Source organism: Drosophila elegans, unplaced genomic scaffold, assembly GCF_018152505.1.
Source record: "Drosophila elegans isolate 14027-0461.03 unplaced genomic scaffold, ASM1815250v1 contig_349, whole genome shotgun sequence".
Taxonomy (NCBI): Eukaryota; Metazoa; Arthropoda; class Insecta; order Diptera; family Drosophilidae; genus Drosophila; species Drosophila elegans.
In genome coordinates this window covers 40879-59273 of record NW_024545729.1, presented here as the reverse complement: position 1 = coordinate 59273, position 18395 = coordinate 40879, and the positions used below count along the sequence as shown (strand labels likewise).

At 35.1% G+C, this 18395-nt stretch overlaps 1 protein-coding gene across 3 annotated transcripts in view; it reads left to right on the top strand.

The window, feature by feature from the left end:
* Positions 1–571: 571 nt before the first annotated feature.
* Positions 572–18395, top strand: part of LOC108135328 (plexin-B) — a 39694-nt gene continuing 21870 nt past the window's right edge. The window contains exon 1 of one of the 3 annotated variants that reach the window (XM_041708677.1): positions 572–1435. In XM_041708677.1, coding sequence (XP_041564611.1) covers positions 925–1435 — 511 coding nt within the window. In that variant the 5' untranslated portion in view covers positions 572–924. The remainder of the gene's footprint in view (positions 1436–18395) is intronic. The other 2 variants (XM_017256016.2, XM_041708678.1) reach the window with 2 other exon arrangements.

Sequence of the window (18395 nt, the reverse complement as noted above, 5' to 3'; positions counted from 1 at the left end):
GCCTAAAAGAGTTGCAGCGAAAAAGTTGACACAGGCACCAGCTGATCGGCCTATAAGAAGTAAAAAATCCTAAAAAGGAGAACAGAGCACAAAACACAATTTTCCCGCCAATAAACTAAACTATTAATGATACACTAAATACAATTTTGATATTCGCAGAGAAAATCCCTCAGGCTATGATTTATCCACTGACGTTGGCTTATGATGGCCGATCCATTAATCTATGATAGCTTTTCCGCGCTAATTGTAGATCGTCCAGTTCTTTGGCCCGCAAGTCAAATGGAAGTCATTACCTTTTATATTATCTGAATGGCATTGCAGACTTGTTCATATGAGTATAACTCTTTCCTTTTTCAATTCGAGCGGCAGATAATATATTTTATTACGTTTTTCGGTTTGTCTACTTGGTCTTAAATTTTCGCAACAACTTCTGCAAATAGATGTGGAAGTTCGTATTAAGGAGGATCACGAGGGTGGCGTGATGATAGTGCTCAGTCAGTATAGGGTATTGCCGTTTTACCGATAGTGCAACCTATATCCGATTAATCGATACCACCGAAATAAGCGCTAGAGCCACTAGTAGTGTACACACAATGTTTAAGCGTTGATTCGGAAATTTTTTTATAAATACTATTTGTTTACCTTGATTAAATAGTTGTCAAAATGTGGAACAAACGGTCTCTACAAAATTGGAAGTATCACAACACCAATTTAAATATAAATTAATTACTGTATTGCAAGTTTCTGTGGGCATCGGCTTAATAAACGTTCAGTACTCCTACATATATGTTTTGTGATACTGTTGGAAAACCAAGTTTACTTACGGACTGAAAATGTAATGATGTTTAATGTTATGGAGAATTGATGCTCTAAAATCACTGAAAGTTGATCAGAAAATTAAACATATAAACTATAATAATAAATATGCTGCGAAAAGACTTCTTTTGTGCGGACTTTTCAACAATATTTTATGGGCTGTGCATTATCACCATATTTAGTTGGCGACATCAATCCGTTACCTGTGTAAAAGATTTGCCGGCACAGGTGTCGTTTACCTCAAATGACATCGTCGCCCAATTTAACTTGCCTTCAACATTGGCCCCATTAACAGCATCCAACCATGGAAATCGTTCAAAAGGAAATAACATCGAAACTGGCGGAGACTATCAATCTAAAAACTATTTCACGCATCTCAGCTTTGATTTTATGCACAATGTATTGTTTGCGGGTGCCACAAATAAAATACTTAAACTTAACGAAAACCTTCGAGTGCTGTCTGAGGCTGTTACTGGACCTGTAAATGATTCACCGCAATGCCATGCAGGAGGCTGCCCGGACGATATAGAGACATCGTTGGTCAACAATTACAACAAAATTCTAGTAGTAAGCTACGCTAACGATGGCATTCTTATATCGTGTGGTAGCATTCGACAAGGTAAAATTCTAGACACGTACATACGTAGAATATATAACATAGTATATATATATATATATATAATGTTTTGATATTTACAAAAACAAATGGTTTCAGTTGGTTATGTCTAGTCTGCTTTAAAATTAAGCGCCTGCAACGCAACTTAAATAAGACACCTCATATAAAGATGTATCACTAAAATTCAATTTTTGAAATTTCAAAGGCGTAGTCGATTGAGCCGATTATTTGTTACAACCAATTTTTTTTTTGTGCACCTCAGTTTTGAAAAATATGAAAACTTGGAAAAAAAAAAATCAAAAATTTAAGCACTAGAGATACGTTTGCCCATCTTTTAGAATTAAAAAAAATTTGAAAACTTTAAGTTTTTAAAAAAGATTTTTTGAAAAAATAAAAATGTTTGCCGACATCTTAAAAAATTAAGCAACCTAAAAATAGTTAGAACTCTTAAAAGTGCTTTAAAATATAAACGTTTTTTCATTTTAAAAATGACTTATATTGTCTAAAATCGGTTGCCAAACCCTTAAAAAAAGGTTTTTCGAAAAAATATTATAAACAAGAAAGGGAGGAAACTTCGGCAAGCCGAAGTTAATATACCCTTGCAGCTATTGCAAAAATTAAATATTCTTGAAAACATTAAAGTTATGATTTATTTGCGTATTAAAACAAACCCTGTGTACTAACAGTACTTGATATCAAGTTGGTAAGAAGTTGATATCAAGTTAGCGGAACACAGGGTTTGTTTAAAAAAAAAAAATAGTAAAATACGAGCGGCAAATTTTATTCTTTCACGAATAATTTATGGATAATTAACGGCAAATTCCTGCAAAAGAAATTTTTCGAAAAGTTAAAGTTTAATTTTGTGTACTTGATATCAAGTTAGCAGAACATTGGATAACTTTTAAAAAAGTTGAGCGGCAAATTTTTTTCTTTCACGAATAATTTACGGATAATAAACGGCAAATTATGGTAAAAAAAAAGTTTAGATTTTGAAAGTTGTACTACTAACTTTATGCAAATACAGATTAAAGAAGTCGGGTCGACAAAAATAGAATTTTTGAAATTCGAAAAGCGGAATCGTCCCATTTTTTGTCCACTTTTACCCACCAATTATTTTTTCTTTGCCCACCTCCAGTTTTAAAAATATTAAAAGTTCGAAAATTTTCGAAAACCTCGTAAGATTTAAGAATTTGAAAAAATTCGTTTGCCCACCTCTTAAAAATATGATTTTTTAACAAAAGACTTTTTTTTTGACAAGGCTGTTTAAAAGTCGTCGGCAAACGTTTTTTGTCAAAAGAATCATATTTGTAAGATGTGGGCAAACGAATTTTTTTCAAAAATTTGATTTTTTAACAAAAAACGTTTTTTTTTGACAACGCTGTTTAAAAGCCGTCGGCAAACGTTTTTTGTTAAAAGAATCATATTTTTAAAAAGTGGACAAACGATTTTTTTTAAATTCTTAAATTTTAAGAGCTGGGCAAACATGGGCATCCTTTATTTAAAAAAAAAAAAAACATTTTTAATAGGTGGACAAACGTTTTTTTTTTTAGGTTCCGAAATTTTAAGCGATGAGTAAACATTGCCATTTTTTATTTTTTTCGAAAAAACTATTTATGAGGGGTGGGCAAACGATTTTTATCGGAAAAAGTAATTTTTAAGAAATGGGCAAACGTAAACGTTTTCCGTTAAAAAAAACACATTTTTAAGCGGTTGGCAAACGATTTTTCTTTAAATTCTTAAATTTTAAGAGGATGGCATCTTTTATTTTTTTCGAAAAAAACATTTTTAATAGGAGAGCAAGGCTGTTTAAAAGCCGTCTGCTTACGTTATTGTTAAAAAAATCGTATTTTTAAGAGGAAAGCAAACGATTTTTTTTTTTTCAAATTTTTAAATTTTAAGAGGTGGGCAAACATGGGCATTCTTTATTTTTTCGAAAAAACTATTTTAATGGCTTTGGCAAATGATTTTTTCTTGGATAAAAAATGATAAAAACTTAAAATTTCCATATTTTCTAAAGTTTTTACTTTTTCAAAATTCTCAAAGGTGGGCAAACAATTCTCTTGCGATGAAAACAAAAAATTAAATAAGTCAACTTTTAGGTTTTCGAAAATTTTCGAACTTCTCATATTTTCAAAACTGAAGGTGGGCAAAAAAAAATAATTGGTGGGTAAAAGTGGGCAAAAAATGGGCAAACGACTCCGCTTTTCAAATTTCAAAAATTCGATTTTTGTCGACCCAACTTTTTTGAGCTGATTGTCATGACTTTCTTTCCTCGTTAAGAGGTGTTTTTGTTTGATATAAACTTAAGATATAACTTATATTTATAAAATATTAGGATAGGAAATTGCGAATTGCCCTTTTAATGAGGATAAACCTAAACCGCATGCTAGCAGACAAATCGTTGTACGAGCGCATACTTCTGCAGGGCTCATTGGCGGCAGTTCGATCGATGGCTTCTTATTAAGAATGGTTTAAAAGAACGTAAAGACCTTAATGGTATATAATAATCAAATTTAAATAGCAATAATGGGCAGTCTATGCTGCTGGCTATTAAATCATTAAAAACAAAAGTAGTGACTGAATTTTCCTTCGGTTTTCAAGGCTAGATAAGTGTACCAGGCGACATCTGTTGGAGAAAAGCGGGTGAGCGAAGTTAACGGATATAAGCTTAAAAGTTAAGAATTTCTTTTGAAAACGCTCAGTCCTGTTAACATGAGATGCTGCCATAGGAATCCATATAAAGGCAGCATAATGCCGAATAAAGTGCCATTTCGCTGTTTTGCTGTACTTGACATAATATCATTTCTTTAAGTTAAGAGGCAGCAAGTTTTGACAACACCAATCATTGATTAAATTAAAGTCAGTTTGAAGTAATTTTGCGTCAGGCGGTGACCGAATGAATCTTAACAGTTTGAGATCGTCAGCAACGAGGAGGATTTCCATATTTTTTTACGGACTAGCAAAAATCGTTGATGTAAATAATGAAAAGGAGAGGGCCAAGAGCACGGAAGGCCCTCAAATGGGAAAGAAAGTTTTCCATTGATACTGACCCTATAAGTTCGGCGATCTAGAAAAGATTTAATACAACTCAGTAGGGAAGGATAAAAACCAAGTTTTTCGAGTTTTGCGAAAAGAGCTCTATTGCAAACTTTGTCAAAAGCTTTTGCAAAGTTCAGATAAACTGTATCTACTTTATTATGACATTGGAATTTGTGAATGTAGTAGTTGCTGAAGACGCCAAATTGGTAATTGAAGATTGATGTTGGTTGTGTCTTTTCTAGAAAGAAAACTTGCTTCGTTATTTTCGTTCGTATCCGTCGAATTCAGTTTTCTGACATTTCGACCATCCAAAGCTTGATGAATATCATCGTCAAATATAATGAGACGACCAACATTTAGAAAAGTAGGTATATTGCTTGATGTTTCCGAATGGTTCCAATTACTCTCAGGCTAAAAATTGGAATTCAAAATTTTGCAGTAACATTTTCCAAAATCAATAACGAAGGGATGGGCAATGTTTTTTTTTGAATTGACAAACCGTCAAAAGGATTTTGGATTCTGTTTGAGGCCAATCTTGATATCTCCAATATACTGATAATAAAGAAATGTATATAAGAACTCGAACTCACGCTTATGCTGCTTATATTGCTTATAGTCACTTTGAGTTGAAAGAAAACGTTTGTAAAACTTATTGCGCAAATTTTTATACTTTTTTAAAACTTTATTTTACCATGAAAGTCTATATGGACTTTGAACTTTCAGAGGAAAATTTCTTTTATAAATATCAGATAATATATTCAAAAAGTTTTAATAGCAGATGCCTATACTAGCATGCGACAAAACTATAGGCCGATTAACTGCTAAGATATTATACGTACAGCATTAAGACTAGTTGCGATAAACATATAAAACTGAACTTGAGGCATTCCAGGCTCAAAAGTGTAAAACTTTAAATTTAACAGTAATGGGATAAGATGAGCATCACATTCAAAAATATGACAATCGCAAAGACTTATGGAATAATTTATTCCTGAGCTACTAAAGACTAGATCTAATAGTTTACTTAATTGTCTTATTTTAATTGTCTTTAAATAATTCGTTAAAATTCAAGATATGGGTACAATTAAAATCTAAAATTATAATCATTAAAATAAATTATTATCATTAAAAAAATGTGGATTTTTATATTTGTTCCATTAACATTTTCAAAAATATAAAAAGTATTTTATTATTTATTACTTGTTTAAAGACAATTAAAATAACACTGCGAATCATTAAAAAATAAATCAACCAAAGATCACTAAACATAACATTTAAAACAAGTGTCCTAAAAGCCGGTCGGTAGGGTATGCAGGCACCAACCGCTCGCAAAACATCGACAAGAATTGATTTAGTTTGAAGTTTTCTCAACCACTGAAGAGCAGTCGGTGTTTCAAGTGACACAACTGCGATATGCCCTGTTCCCATCTCAGTGGACTGATTTCTATAAATTCGAATACATACATATATGTAAAACATTTTACTGCTACCACTGATTTGAATTTGTAAACAAAAATAAAATGTATGCTGAAATATTACATTGTAACATATAATATTAATATTTATATCATAACCCAATAGTAAATACGCCCATATTCTTAGGGTACCAAGTTTGAAAAGTGGCAAAAGACAAAATATTCTTGATGCGCCGAAATGAAATAAACGCACACATGCTCCCGTGTATGAGAATGCATGATCACGCATACATACAAAGACGAATTCAAGCGCAGGGCAGCCTTCTTCAAAAAGCGCCTCTCTGCGACTGAACGACTGAACTCGTGCAATGAGTGCGCGAGCATAAAAATGAGAATAAGAATGAGAGAGTAAAAAACCCGAACGCACACGAAGTGCATGGACCTGCTGCTGTGAGAGCGGTGGACCTTCCGCCGTCCGTTTTTTTGTGTCCAAATGCGTCGTATGAAATGACCAGTCTATATGTTGTATGGTTAGTGGTTAAACCCATACTAAAATGTCATCAACCAACACAATCTCATGTGGTAGATGCACAATGATGTGAATTAAGGTATTAGAGTCGAAATCCTGCGGCCAAATAAATTATCCTAAATTCAAGTCGCCCAAGACGCAGATATCATCAGAATCAAGTAGGCTTTATTTATTTATTTATTTATTTATTTGCCAATGGCTTAATCTTTATCTGGCTTATCAGGTAACTTAATTCTAAAACTAAATTTTAATTTAAAAATATTCCTATCTTTCTTGGATCCCCAACCCAATCGAATACTCGCTGGCAAGGAGTTAAATAGTCTCAAAGCTCTTAAAATTTGCTCATTCCGCGCATAATTGGTCCTCGCAGCACTTTCGTTAAATGGGAGAATGGTACGGAGACTCCTGGCTAGGACGTTAAATTTAATTGAGTTTAATAGGAAGGGACTATCAATGTTGCAAATTATTACCTCATTGAGAAAGAGCAGACTCGCTATCGAACGCCTTTCTACAAGACTGCAGGTATGCAGTAGGCAACATTGGCTAGAGTAAGCTTGCAAAGGTTCCGAAAAGTGTAACGGCTAAAGTGCAAATTTTAAGTATTTTCCTGCAGCCTCTCAATTCTATTAATATCTACAACAACTGAAGGGTTCCAAATAAAGGAAGCTTATTCCACCCTCGAAGGCACAAATATGAGTCCCTAAACAGCACAGTGTTTCTTTTAACAAATCCGAACATTGCATATGCCTTCGGCAGTATAATAAACAGTATTAATAAACAAAAACTTACTGTCAAAGAGGACCCCAAGATCCATAATCTCGGTAAGTGCAGAGAGTGAGTGGTTATTAATAACATATGTTGAAAGAACATTTAAGATACATTTACTATAGCGAACAACAACGTTTATTTAGGTTCAGAGGTAAATTGTTCTGAATACACCATAAACTGTTTTTGTTCAAGTCAGATTGTAGCAAATAACTGTCAGGTATGAAATTCATGTAAATTTTAAGGTCATCCGTATAAAGAAAATAACTGGCAGATTGAATGCAGAAACAAATATCATTAATAAAAATAATAAAAAGCAACGGACCAAGATAACTACCGTAAGGAGGACCAGAGTTTGCTTCATAGGAATTTGAAACAAACCCGTTGACATCAACATGGCAGGATCGGTCTACCAATTAAGATGAGATTCAATGTAGAAAAGAATAATGAATACCAAGCTTGGAAAGTTTTGTATGCAAGGCAGAGTAAGAAACCTTGTCAAAAGCCTTGTATAAATTGTGTCCACATGGGAATGGAGCTCTAAAGCTTGTATGCAATGTTTCGAGAAAATAGCTAAATTCGAGGTCGAAGAACGACCAGACATGAACCCGTGCTGATTAGGGTCAATATAAGTACGTATCAGGAAGGATAATTTTTTAACTACAATTCTCTCGAATAGCTTTGCAATATTGCCTGTAATAGAAAACTCAGACTTGCTTCCGCCCTTATGAACCGGTAGAATTTTGACAGTTTTCCATATAGATATAAATGTACCCTGAGAAGAAGATCATCTTAAGGTGTTGAAGAAGACTATTATAGCATTTTTCAGAAATAGTGAAGAAACTCCATCAATGTCCGGCTTAGTGGAGTCGTCAAAATGAGATATAGCTTCGGAAATGTCCTCATTAGTTATTTCAAGGGAACCAATACTAGAAATTTCGGGAATAATTTTAAGAATTTGCTGGTCATTCCAGTCACAAGCAGGCTCAAAATCAGCCGAAAAAAAGGCTTAAGCTTTAAAGAATAAGTAAAATATTTTCCATAGGGCATTCATAAAGGCCGCAGTCGCTACTTGGTGGAATGTAGGATGCAGTAATTACAACTTTTTCAGCTGGTCCAAGGACTGAAATGCAGATCTGGTTTAGCAACAATTATTCGTCTCACTGCCACAATAACTCCACCACCTCTGGAACAATGCTTTAATTCAGCGTCTTTATCTTTACAGCAAATAAGGAACTGGTTGAAGAGTTCATAATTAAAATAGCTGGAATTGAGCCAAGTCTCAACCAGTACTATAACGTCAAAGTTGTAGATACAAGTTATTAAGTAGACCAAGACGGCCTTAGTACGCATACCTGATATGTTTTGGAAGAATATTCTTAGAGAATTATTACGGGCAGGTAGGGGTGCCCGAGTGTGGGACGTCAAATGAAAGTTATACGCAAGATCGGTAAAACATAACATAAACTTGCTCACTTTGTGCCTGAATCTTGTAGACACTACAGAGAGCCTTTAATAGCGTTGTGATTTTTAAAGGTGTCAAGTCCTCCTCCTCAATCGTCAAAAAATCCAAAAAAGCATAGGGTTACGCTGCACTAATGCGACCAGTTCCAGAAAATCTGCATACGGTGACAGAGTGTGGAATAATCCATAGAGTTAGAAAACAGTTTTGTAGATACTTGCTTTTGCAGAAAGTGGTCTGAGAACAGTTTAAGCAACTGAAGACAAAATCCCACGAGCTCGCAAATGTTAAATATTTTAAGAGCATCGTCAAAGGCCAGCAGCTATGATACTGACAAGAGCATCTGTTGTATGAGTTCGATGTCATCAAATCCAAAAGGGTAGGCAGAACTAACTAAAAGCATGTGCTAACAATACCCAAATCGGAAAAGCGGCGAAAACTACAAAGAGCCCAACTCCGAAGAGCGCGCTGAGAACGGCATCATATCCAGCACTTAAGCGATGATCATGTAAATGGACAGCGATAAGAATTCTCAAAGATGCTGTTGGTGCATCGGTCGAGCAGCGGAGCGTGAAGAAAGCGCGACTAAGAAGAGCGCGCTTAGTATTTAAATCAATGTATAGCCTTTCCAGCTCAAGAAATTTGTTGTTGATTTCGTCAACCTTTGAGTGAGAGTCATTATGCACAACACAGTCATCACACCGGCAAAGGAGATTTGACACGTTTATTAACATTTTAATTGCAGCTGGTTGCAAATCGACACACGCAGTCTGGAAAGCACGGCGGCAAAGAGAAGAACAACGAATCGCAGCGGTACCTTTAGAACTGCATTGAAAACAGTTAGACATAGCGAGGATAAAAACAAGTCCGATCGCAATGAGAGCTGACTGATGAATTACGGTTTAAAGTTGATCAACGTCGGACGACTTTATCATAAAGCTTTATGAGAACAATCGGAATATTTTAATTTAGAATTGCGCTTTGAATTTTATTAAAATATATATCATATATTTATAAAAGATCATATAGTTGCCAAATTAACGATCGAATAATTGAAGTGAAAATCATCATCACTTAATGGGTACTCATAAAATTCGAAATTCAGATGTTAAATTTTTGAAATAGCTGGATGGGTATATAGACTTCGGCATGCCGAAGTTTATTTCCTTTCTTGTTTAAGCAAAAATCGTTTTCCCAGGACTTAAAAATAGTTCTTTCGAAAATATTAAGTTTATGAAGAAAATATTAAGCTGTATGTAATTAGGCCAAATTAATGAATGTATTAGAGCTACTATGAAATCCAAAAAATAAGTATTTGGGCGGAGGCGAATGGGCTGAATTTCTTTATCCAAACTGTTCGCTACTCGAATTATTTTCCGAACAATTTAAAAACATTAAAAACGAAACTGAGTAAGCGAAAGGTTTTGCCGCAGATAAGTTGTGCTGAAGTGGTTTGAATATCTTGGAAGCTTGAGTGGCCAAAATACACGATTTTTGCACATGATGGCTGACCTGTGTTACCGTTCGTTGATTCCATGCGATGCCGGGACCGGGAACCTTGAGATCAACGAACTGATGAGTGCTGCTATAGTGTCTGTCCTCGATTGCAACGGCCTCTTAGCACTGAAAGTGACGATCAATGTTTGCTAGGCAGTACCGATATTAACCTGATTCAGGTAATGGTCCGATGAGGTCCAAATTTATATGGTCGCATCTCTGGGTAGGAAGTATAAAATGCTGATGGCGAACGAACATAACGAGAAACTTTTTATTTTTTTTTTGATTTCGTTGTATTTTTTGCCACTTGCCTGTTCGGTGCTGAATTGATGGTAGTCGATGACATCACTTTCAATGGCTGAGATACGGGCGGTGGTATCGGCGGTGGTATTTTCAATTCCAACTACATGCAGTACAGATGTAGTAAACTGACTTATGACTTATCCGATTTGTCGTGGGGAGGCTCTTTCTATTTTGTTGCAAAAAAGCGAATTTGGTATTGATCTGTGTAGATGTCAAATGCTGAGATATATAGCTAGTAACTTTTGATCGTATGTGCTATACTTGCGTTGCGATAGACTTTTTTCTAAAACTGCATTTGGCTGGGTTTCCTTAGCTGAATCCGGTGCTGCTCCATACTGACCGATGCAACAGCGATGTCGTCGACATAAACGAAAACAAAATCGATCCCAGAAATTGCAAAATGCAAAAATCGTTGCAATTTTTGTGCAGCATTGCACAACCCAAAGGTCATGTGGGAGAATTCGAATAAACCAAACGGTGTAGTTATAGCAATCTTAGGAATATGGCGATCCTCGATAGCGATTGGATGGTATGCTCTGTTTAGGCTAACCTTAAAAATATGCATCCCATAGCACATATGTGTGTCTTGTTTGTGCGGTAAAGGATACCGATCTGCGATGGTTTAAGAATTGAAAAATATGTAGTCGCCGCATGAACGCCGTTTGCCAGTAGCCTTCCGTAACTTGTGTGACGGGGAGTGGTACGGACTTTTTGAAGGGCGACGCACGCCAAGGTTAACTTTTGGCTGCTTGGAGTTTTTCAGGAGTCAGTCTTTTTGGCCTGCCAAACGGTGCTGTTGATGCAATGTGTGACGTTGGTTGCTGTTGCTTGAGGCAGAGATAAGTTAAGCTGCGTAATATCCTTAAATTCGTCCAGCAGTTTGGCGAATTCACAGTTAATCTTAAATTTATTGATCTCCGTAGTTGATTGTTGGCTAGAAACAGCTGCATGATAGGCGCGGCTAAGCAGGTTAGAATGCTTTATGTCGACTATTAGATCTAAGTTGCCGTAGGTAGTCTGGACCAATAATTGGAACTTTAGTGTCGGCTATGGTGAAAACACAAGTTAATGGTCGGCTTAATCCGAGGTCCAGAGTTAAACGAGTGGTACCGTAAGTTTTGATCGCGGTTTCATTGGCTGCAAATATTGTATGAACGATAATTGCTACAATGTGTCGATTTATTGTAAATTGTGGTATAACCGATACGTCAGTTCCAGTATCTATACGAAAACTATTGCTTGATCTTTAACTACAAGACGATTAGGGGATAAAATTCTGCAGATATTTTTTTTTGAGTGAGGAATGTTTACTGTTAGGCATTTGCTGTGGTCTCTTGATGGTGTGTTGCTTCGGTAATTTCTGTTACTTTCTGATCAATTATTGCTCCGACCGCGTGATTGATTAGTATAAACAAGCAGATGGCTTAGCTTGTGTTGATCTATTGAAGCAATTTGTCGCTATTATCAATGCTTTTACATGGTTGGTGTTGTGCTGTGATACTGCACACATGTGGTATGAATTGTCGTAGTTTAAGGAGGTATTGCGAGAGCTTTTATTTAGTAATTTTTATCCCTTGTAACTTCCGTAAAATTTTTAATTTCTCAAAATCGTTCAAAGTGTTTTTTTTTGGTTGTGTTTACCCAAAGTTTCTTGAAAAACGGAACTTAAAATTTGAGGTTGCCCACTTGGCAGATTTTTACCCAGCTTTAAAAATCACTTCTTAGATCAATCCATTTCACCCGCCGACTTCGAGCAGCTTTACTTTAGTTTTCGAAAAATTACTTTTTTCTGTGTGGACTTGCAGTTTTATGATCAGTGTTTTTAGTGCCCAAAAGTAAGCACCATCCGCCTGTGAGTCTGATCGGATGTCAGTCAATCCGTTCGACCGTCTGTCCGTCCGTCCGCTCGTCAGTCCGTTCGCACAGACAACCGCACCACAGTGCACCACTTTAAATGTACCAATTCTTATTTACAATTAGTCTAGCTATTTGAATTTATTCATCTTTTAGTTGTGCTCTATCTGTCCTGTTCAAGAATAGCGTCGAAAGTGAGAGAATGATAATTATTGGGTAATTCAGCGTAAGCAACGTGCAAGGGAAGCGTTCCTCAAACAATTAAGCCTAATTTAAGCTTATTTAAAACAAGTTTTAGTGCAATGAAAGTGCTTTATATTTAAAATAAAGGTAATAACTTACATTTTACAACAAAAAGTATATGTAGTAAGTGTTGTGTAAATCAATATTGTATTTAGTACATAATTGCACTAACCATACAACATATAGACTGGTCATTTCATACGACGCATTTGGACACAAAAAAACGGACCGCGGAAGGTCCACCGCTCTCACAGCAGCAGGTCCATGCACTTCGTGTGCGTTCGGGTTTTTTACTCTCTCATTCTTATTCTCATTTTTATGCTCGCGCACTCATTGCACGAGTTCAGTCGTTCAGTCGCAGAGAGGCGCTTTTTGAAGAAGGCTGCCCTGCGCTTGAATTCGTCTTTGTATGTATGCGTGATCATGCATTCTCATACACGGGAGCATGTGTGCGTTTATTTCATTTCGGCGCATCAAGAATATTTTGTCTTTTGCCACTTTTCAAACTTGGTACCCTAAGAATATGGGCGTATTTACTATTGGGTTATGATATAAATATTAATATTATATGTTACAATATATTTTTTTAATATTTCAGCATACATTTTATTTTTGTTTACAAATTACAAAATCAGTACATATATGTATGTATTCGAATTTATAGAAATCAGTCCACTGAGATGGGAACAGGGCATATCGCAGTCGTGTCACTTGAAACACCGACTGCTCTTCAGTGGTTGAGAAAACTTCAAACTAAATCAATTCTTGTCGATGTTTTGCGAGCGGTTGGTGCCTGCATACCCTACCGACCGGCTTTTAGGACACTTGTTTTAAATGTTATGTTTAGTGATCTTTGGTTGATTTATTTTTTAATGATTCGCAGTGTTATTTTAATTGTCTTTAAACAATTCGTTAAAATTCAAGATATGGGTACAATTAAAATCTAAAATTATAATCATTAAAATAAATTATTATCATTAAAAAAATGTGGATTTTTATATTTGTTCCATTAACATTTTCAAAAATATAAAAAGTATTTTATTATTTATTACTTGTTTAAAGACAATTAAAATAACACTGCGAATCATTAAAAAATAAATCAACCAAAGATCACTAAACATAACATTTAAAACAAGTGTCCTAAAAGCCGGTCGGTAGGGTATGCAGGCACCAACCGCTCGCAAAACATCGACAAGAATTGATTTAGTTTGAAGTTTTCTCAACCACTGAAGAGCAGTCGGTGTTTCAAGTGACACGACTGCGATATGCCCTGTTCCCATCTCAGTGGACTGATTTCTATAAATTCGAATACATACATATATGTAAAACATTTTACTGCTACCACTGATTTGAATTTGTAAACAAAAATAAAATGTATGCTGAAATATTAAAAAAATATATTGTAACATATAATATTAATATTTATATCATAACCCAATAGTAAATACGCCCATATTCTTAGGGTACCAAGTTTGAAAAGTGGCAAAAGACAAAATATTCTTGATGCGCCGAAATGAAATAAACGCACACATGCTCCCGTGTATGAGAATGCATGATCACGCATACATACAAAGACGAATTCAAGCGCAGGGCAGCCTTCTTCAAAAAGCGCCTCTCTGCGACTGAACGACTGAACTCGTGCAATGAGTGCGCGAGCATAAAAATGAGAATAAGAATGAGAGAGTAAAAAACCCGAACGCACACGAAGTGCATGGACCTGCTGCTGTGAGAGCGGTGGACCTTCCGCGGTCCGTTTTTTTGTGTCCAAATGCGTCGTATGAAATGACCAGTCTATATGTTGTATGGTTAGTGATAATTGTTAGCTTGTTTGTCTGTCTTTTCTGTGTTTGGTGAGAGTTTTAGTTGTGATGGCCTTCTTCGGCTCCAACAAATCTTTTTATATAATATTCTTAAGCGTTTTAAGAATATAAGAATGTGCCGAAAGGTGCCAAACGGCTTGCAATTATTCAAATTTAAAAGAAAAAGAAGTCTTCTTCTGTCTGTTGTCGTTGTTGGTTTGTATTGTCGTTTGTCGTTTGTTGTTATTTTTATGTTTTGTTTTGAGTTTATATTCTTTTCTTTAAAATAATAGCTTATTATTTCCTTGGAAGTGCCAATTCTCACGATTGCGTTCTGTTCTGTGTCGTATCAATATAAGCTATTTGATATAGTTGTCCGATTTCAATAACATTAAAACCGAAACTCAGGGATTTTTGGTTTTGGTATTTTTTATTTTTGGCCGCGGCTCCCATAAAAGCACGAACTCTATGTGCACGTCGGTTTTTGTTAATATATAGCACTCACGCACTTAAAAAATTTCAAACTTGAATCTTCCCCCTTTTGGTGTCATTTACCTGGCGTTAGTTTATCCACTCAGAAGTTACGTTCAGTCCAAGGGTGTGTTGCATTTCTTATATCCTTGTATGCAAGAAGAGATTTAATTTTTAAAGGTTGGTAAATCTAAAACCAATTAATATTTTTTTGTGGCTGTAATTTTTTTTTAAAGATTTTTTTCTTTACATAACTATGTATTTAAATGAGATAATTTTGATTCATACTTTTTTTTCTAAAAAGAATATATGCAAATGTCAGAGGTATTTTCCGACTTTGGCTTGGATTTATTATCAGGACTGTTCCAGTTTTCACTCGGAAGTGAAAAGTTCCCTTGCTTGCTATCAAATTTTCTAGTGAAAATACTATTTGAGGGGAAATAAAAAAGCTGACTGCCGCTACCCGCTACTGCTCTTAACAAATGCCTATGATTTGCCTAAGTTTTCGAGGCAAATATCTGATCCATATTTGGCCCGCTACTGTTCCTAATCTTTGTGCATTATTGTTGCACACATTTTATGTCTTAAATCAGTCAAAAACCATTGGTTGCCAAAAATAACAAATTCCACTTATTTTAAAGACAGTGATGGAAATAACCAACAAAAGTGTTGAACAACTCGTGTGCATCAGATGCTGTGTTGCAAACTTTTCACAAGTAGTGTCCGGGATTAAAGTTGCCAAAGACGATGAAAAAGGTCCCAACACAACACGCTTTGCACAATAAGTACATTAAATTAAGGGGTAATAAGAACAAAAACACTTTTAAACTATACTTAACCATATACTTCTAAGCATATAAAAACAAACCGAAAAGCGCTTGGTAAAAAATAAGTCCCAAGAATTTTTTTTTGTACCATGACAACCTTTGCTGTGTTTTCATAAAATTCGCTCGGAACCTACAATAGAACAGGTTCGGCGAATTTGCAAAACTCCAGTAGGTTAGAATCGAAGAGATTCTGAGGTGCCATCACAAAATAATTTTTAAAAGTTAAATATTTTACTATTAACCAAATCTGTTATGCAACAAAGCAGAAAGTTTCCGTGTTTTTTTTTTTTAAGAAGTTAACAGAGAATTAATAGTAGTATGCTCCACAAACAACATGTATACAATATGAGAAGCGGAAATTATTTTGAGGAAGTCCACTGTATAGTCTCAATGTGCCTTCTTTTTCGAGCGAGAACTGAAATGCTACTCTTGCTATAGCTGGCAAAAATGGAATATTCTTTAAAACATCTACATTTTGATTTATATTCGTTGATGTTTAAATACATTGAAGATATAAGAATTTTCAGCTCAATTACTCGATTGTTCCTATGACTGCTATATGATATCGTTTTCCGATTTAAATATGTACAATGAAAAGTGTAATTCTGAATTGTTAAACCATTACTATATCCAATGTTCCGATTGTTCCATGGGAGTTTTATGATATAAACCGTACTTCTGAAATTTCAAACCATGGCTTTATTCAGAAAAATCTTTTAGTTCTTTTAAAAAAATTTCCGACTTGTATACTACCTGTAACATATCATGAAGACAACTTTTGGGAAAGTTTCATGCTGAAAGTTTTAAAACTTACAAACCAGTTTGCGTAGAAACGGACCGACGGTCAGACGGTCATGGCTAGATCGACTCTCCTATTGATGCTGATCAAGAATATATATATCTTAAAAGGGCGGAATGTCTCCATCACTGCGTTGCAAAGTCAGTCAGAAGTGACTTATACCACTAACCAATCAACATATAGACTGGTCATTTCATACAACGAATTTGAAAACAAAAATTTGATAGCGGCAGACCCCCGGGCTCTCAGCAACAGGCCACGGCGCTTCGTGTGCATTTGGGTTTTTTGCTCTCTCATTCTTATTATCATTTTTATGCTCGCGAACTCATTGCACGAGTTCAGTCGTGTAGTCACAAAGAGGCGCATTTTGAAGAAGGCTGCCCTGCGCTTGAATTGGTCTGTGTATGTATGCGTGATCATGCATTCTCATACACGGGTGCATCAAGAATTCTTTGTCTTTTGCTACTTTTCAAACTTGGTATCCTAAGAATATGGGCGTATTTACTATTGGATTATGATAAAAATATGAATATTATATGTTATAATATATTTTTTAATAATTCAGCATACATTTTATTTTTGTTTACAAATTCAAATCAGTGCTAGCAGTAAAATATGTAAGTATTCGAATTAATAACCGACTGCTCTTCAGTGATTGAGAAAACTTGAAACTAAATCAGCTTTTGTTGTTGTCTTGCGAGCGGATGGTGCCTGCATACCGTACCGACGATTGCTTTTTAGGTGAGCGGGCTTTTAGGACACTTGTTTTGAATTTTATGTTTAATAATCTATGGTGTATTTATTTGTTAATGTTTCGCAGTGTAACTTTAATTGTCTTTAACAATTTTAATTGTCTTTAACCAATTCTTTAAAGCCCAAGATATTAGTACAATTAAAATTATAAAATTATTATCATTAAAACATAATTTAAACAAAAAATTCAGATTTTTATATTTGTTCCATTTACCTTTATATTTGTTCCATTTACCTTTATATTTGTTCCATTTACCTTTACAAAAAAAAAAACTTCTAAAATAATTAAATAAATAAACAATTCGTTATTGTCCAAGATATTGGTACAATTCAAGTTATAAAATTATTGTCATTTTATTATTATTCAAACCAAAAATGAGGATACCAATATTTTGGATTATAACGAATTGTTTAAAGCCAATTAAAATTGTTGAAGACAAATTAAATTTAACTGCGAAATATTAAAAAATAAATAAACCAAAGATCACCAAAGATAACATTTAAACAAGTGTCCTATGCAGGCACCATCCGCTCGCCAAACAACGACAAAAGCTGATTTAGTTTGAAGTTTTCTCAACCACTGAAGAGCAGTGTTTTTTTTTAAGTGGCACGACTGCGATATGCCCTGTTTCAATCTCAGTGGACTGATTTCTATTTATTCGAATACATACATATATGTACCACTGATTTGAATTTCTAAACAAAAATAAAATGTATACTGAAATATAATAAAACATATTATAACATATAATATTCATATTTTGATCATGGAGCTAGATCCAGACAGCAGAGTTTTGAAAAAAACGCAGTGCACCCAATCTTCAAGTTGCAGTACCTTCTGCACCGTAGGATCACAGTAAAAGAGCCGCACAAACGGAACGGGCCACTGCAATGCAAAAATTGCACCCTCAGGTCAGTTTGTGTAGCTTGTGGAAATTGCCACGGCTCCGAACCCTGCCCTGCCAACAAGGAAGACTCTCTCACTAAAAGGTGTGTAAACTGCCAAAGAAACCACACAGCAAACTACAGAGGCTGTCCAGTCTACAAGGAGATGAAAAGTCGTATGCAACGAGCGACAACGGCACGCCAGAACATCTTCATGAAATCACAAACGACACCGGAAGTTTTCTTCGCAAAAGCAGCCAGGTCATCATTTGCGCCCTCAATTACCACCAACGGCATTTCCTACTCCAGTGCTCTAAGATCA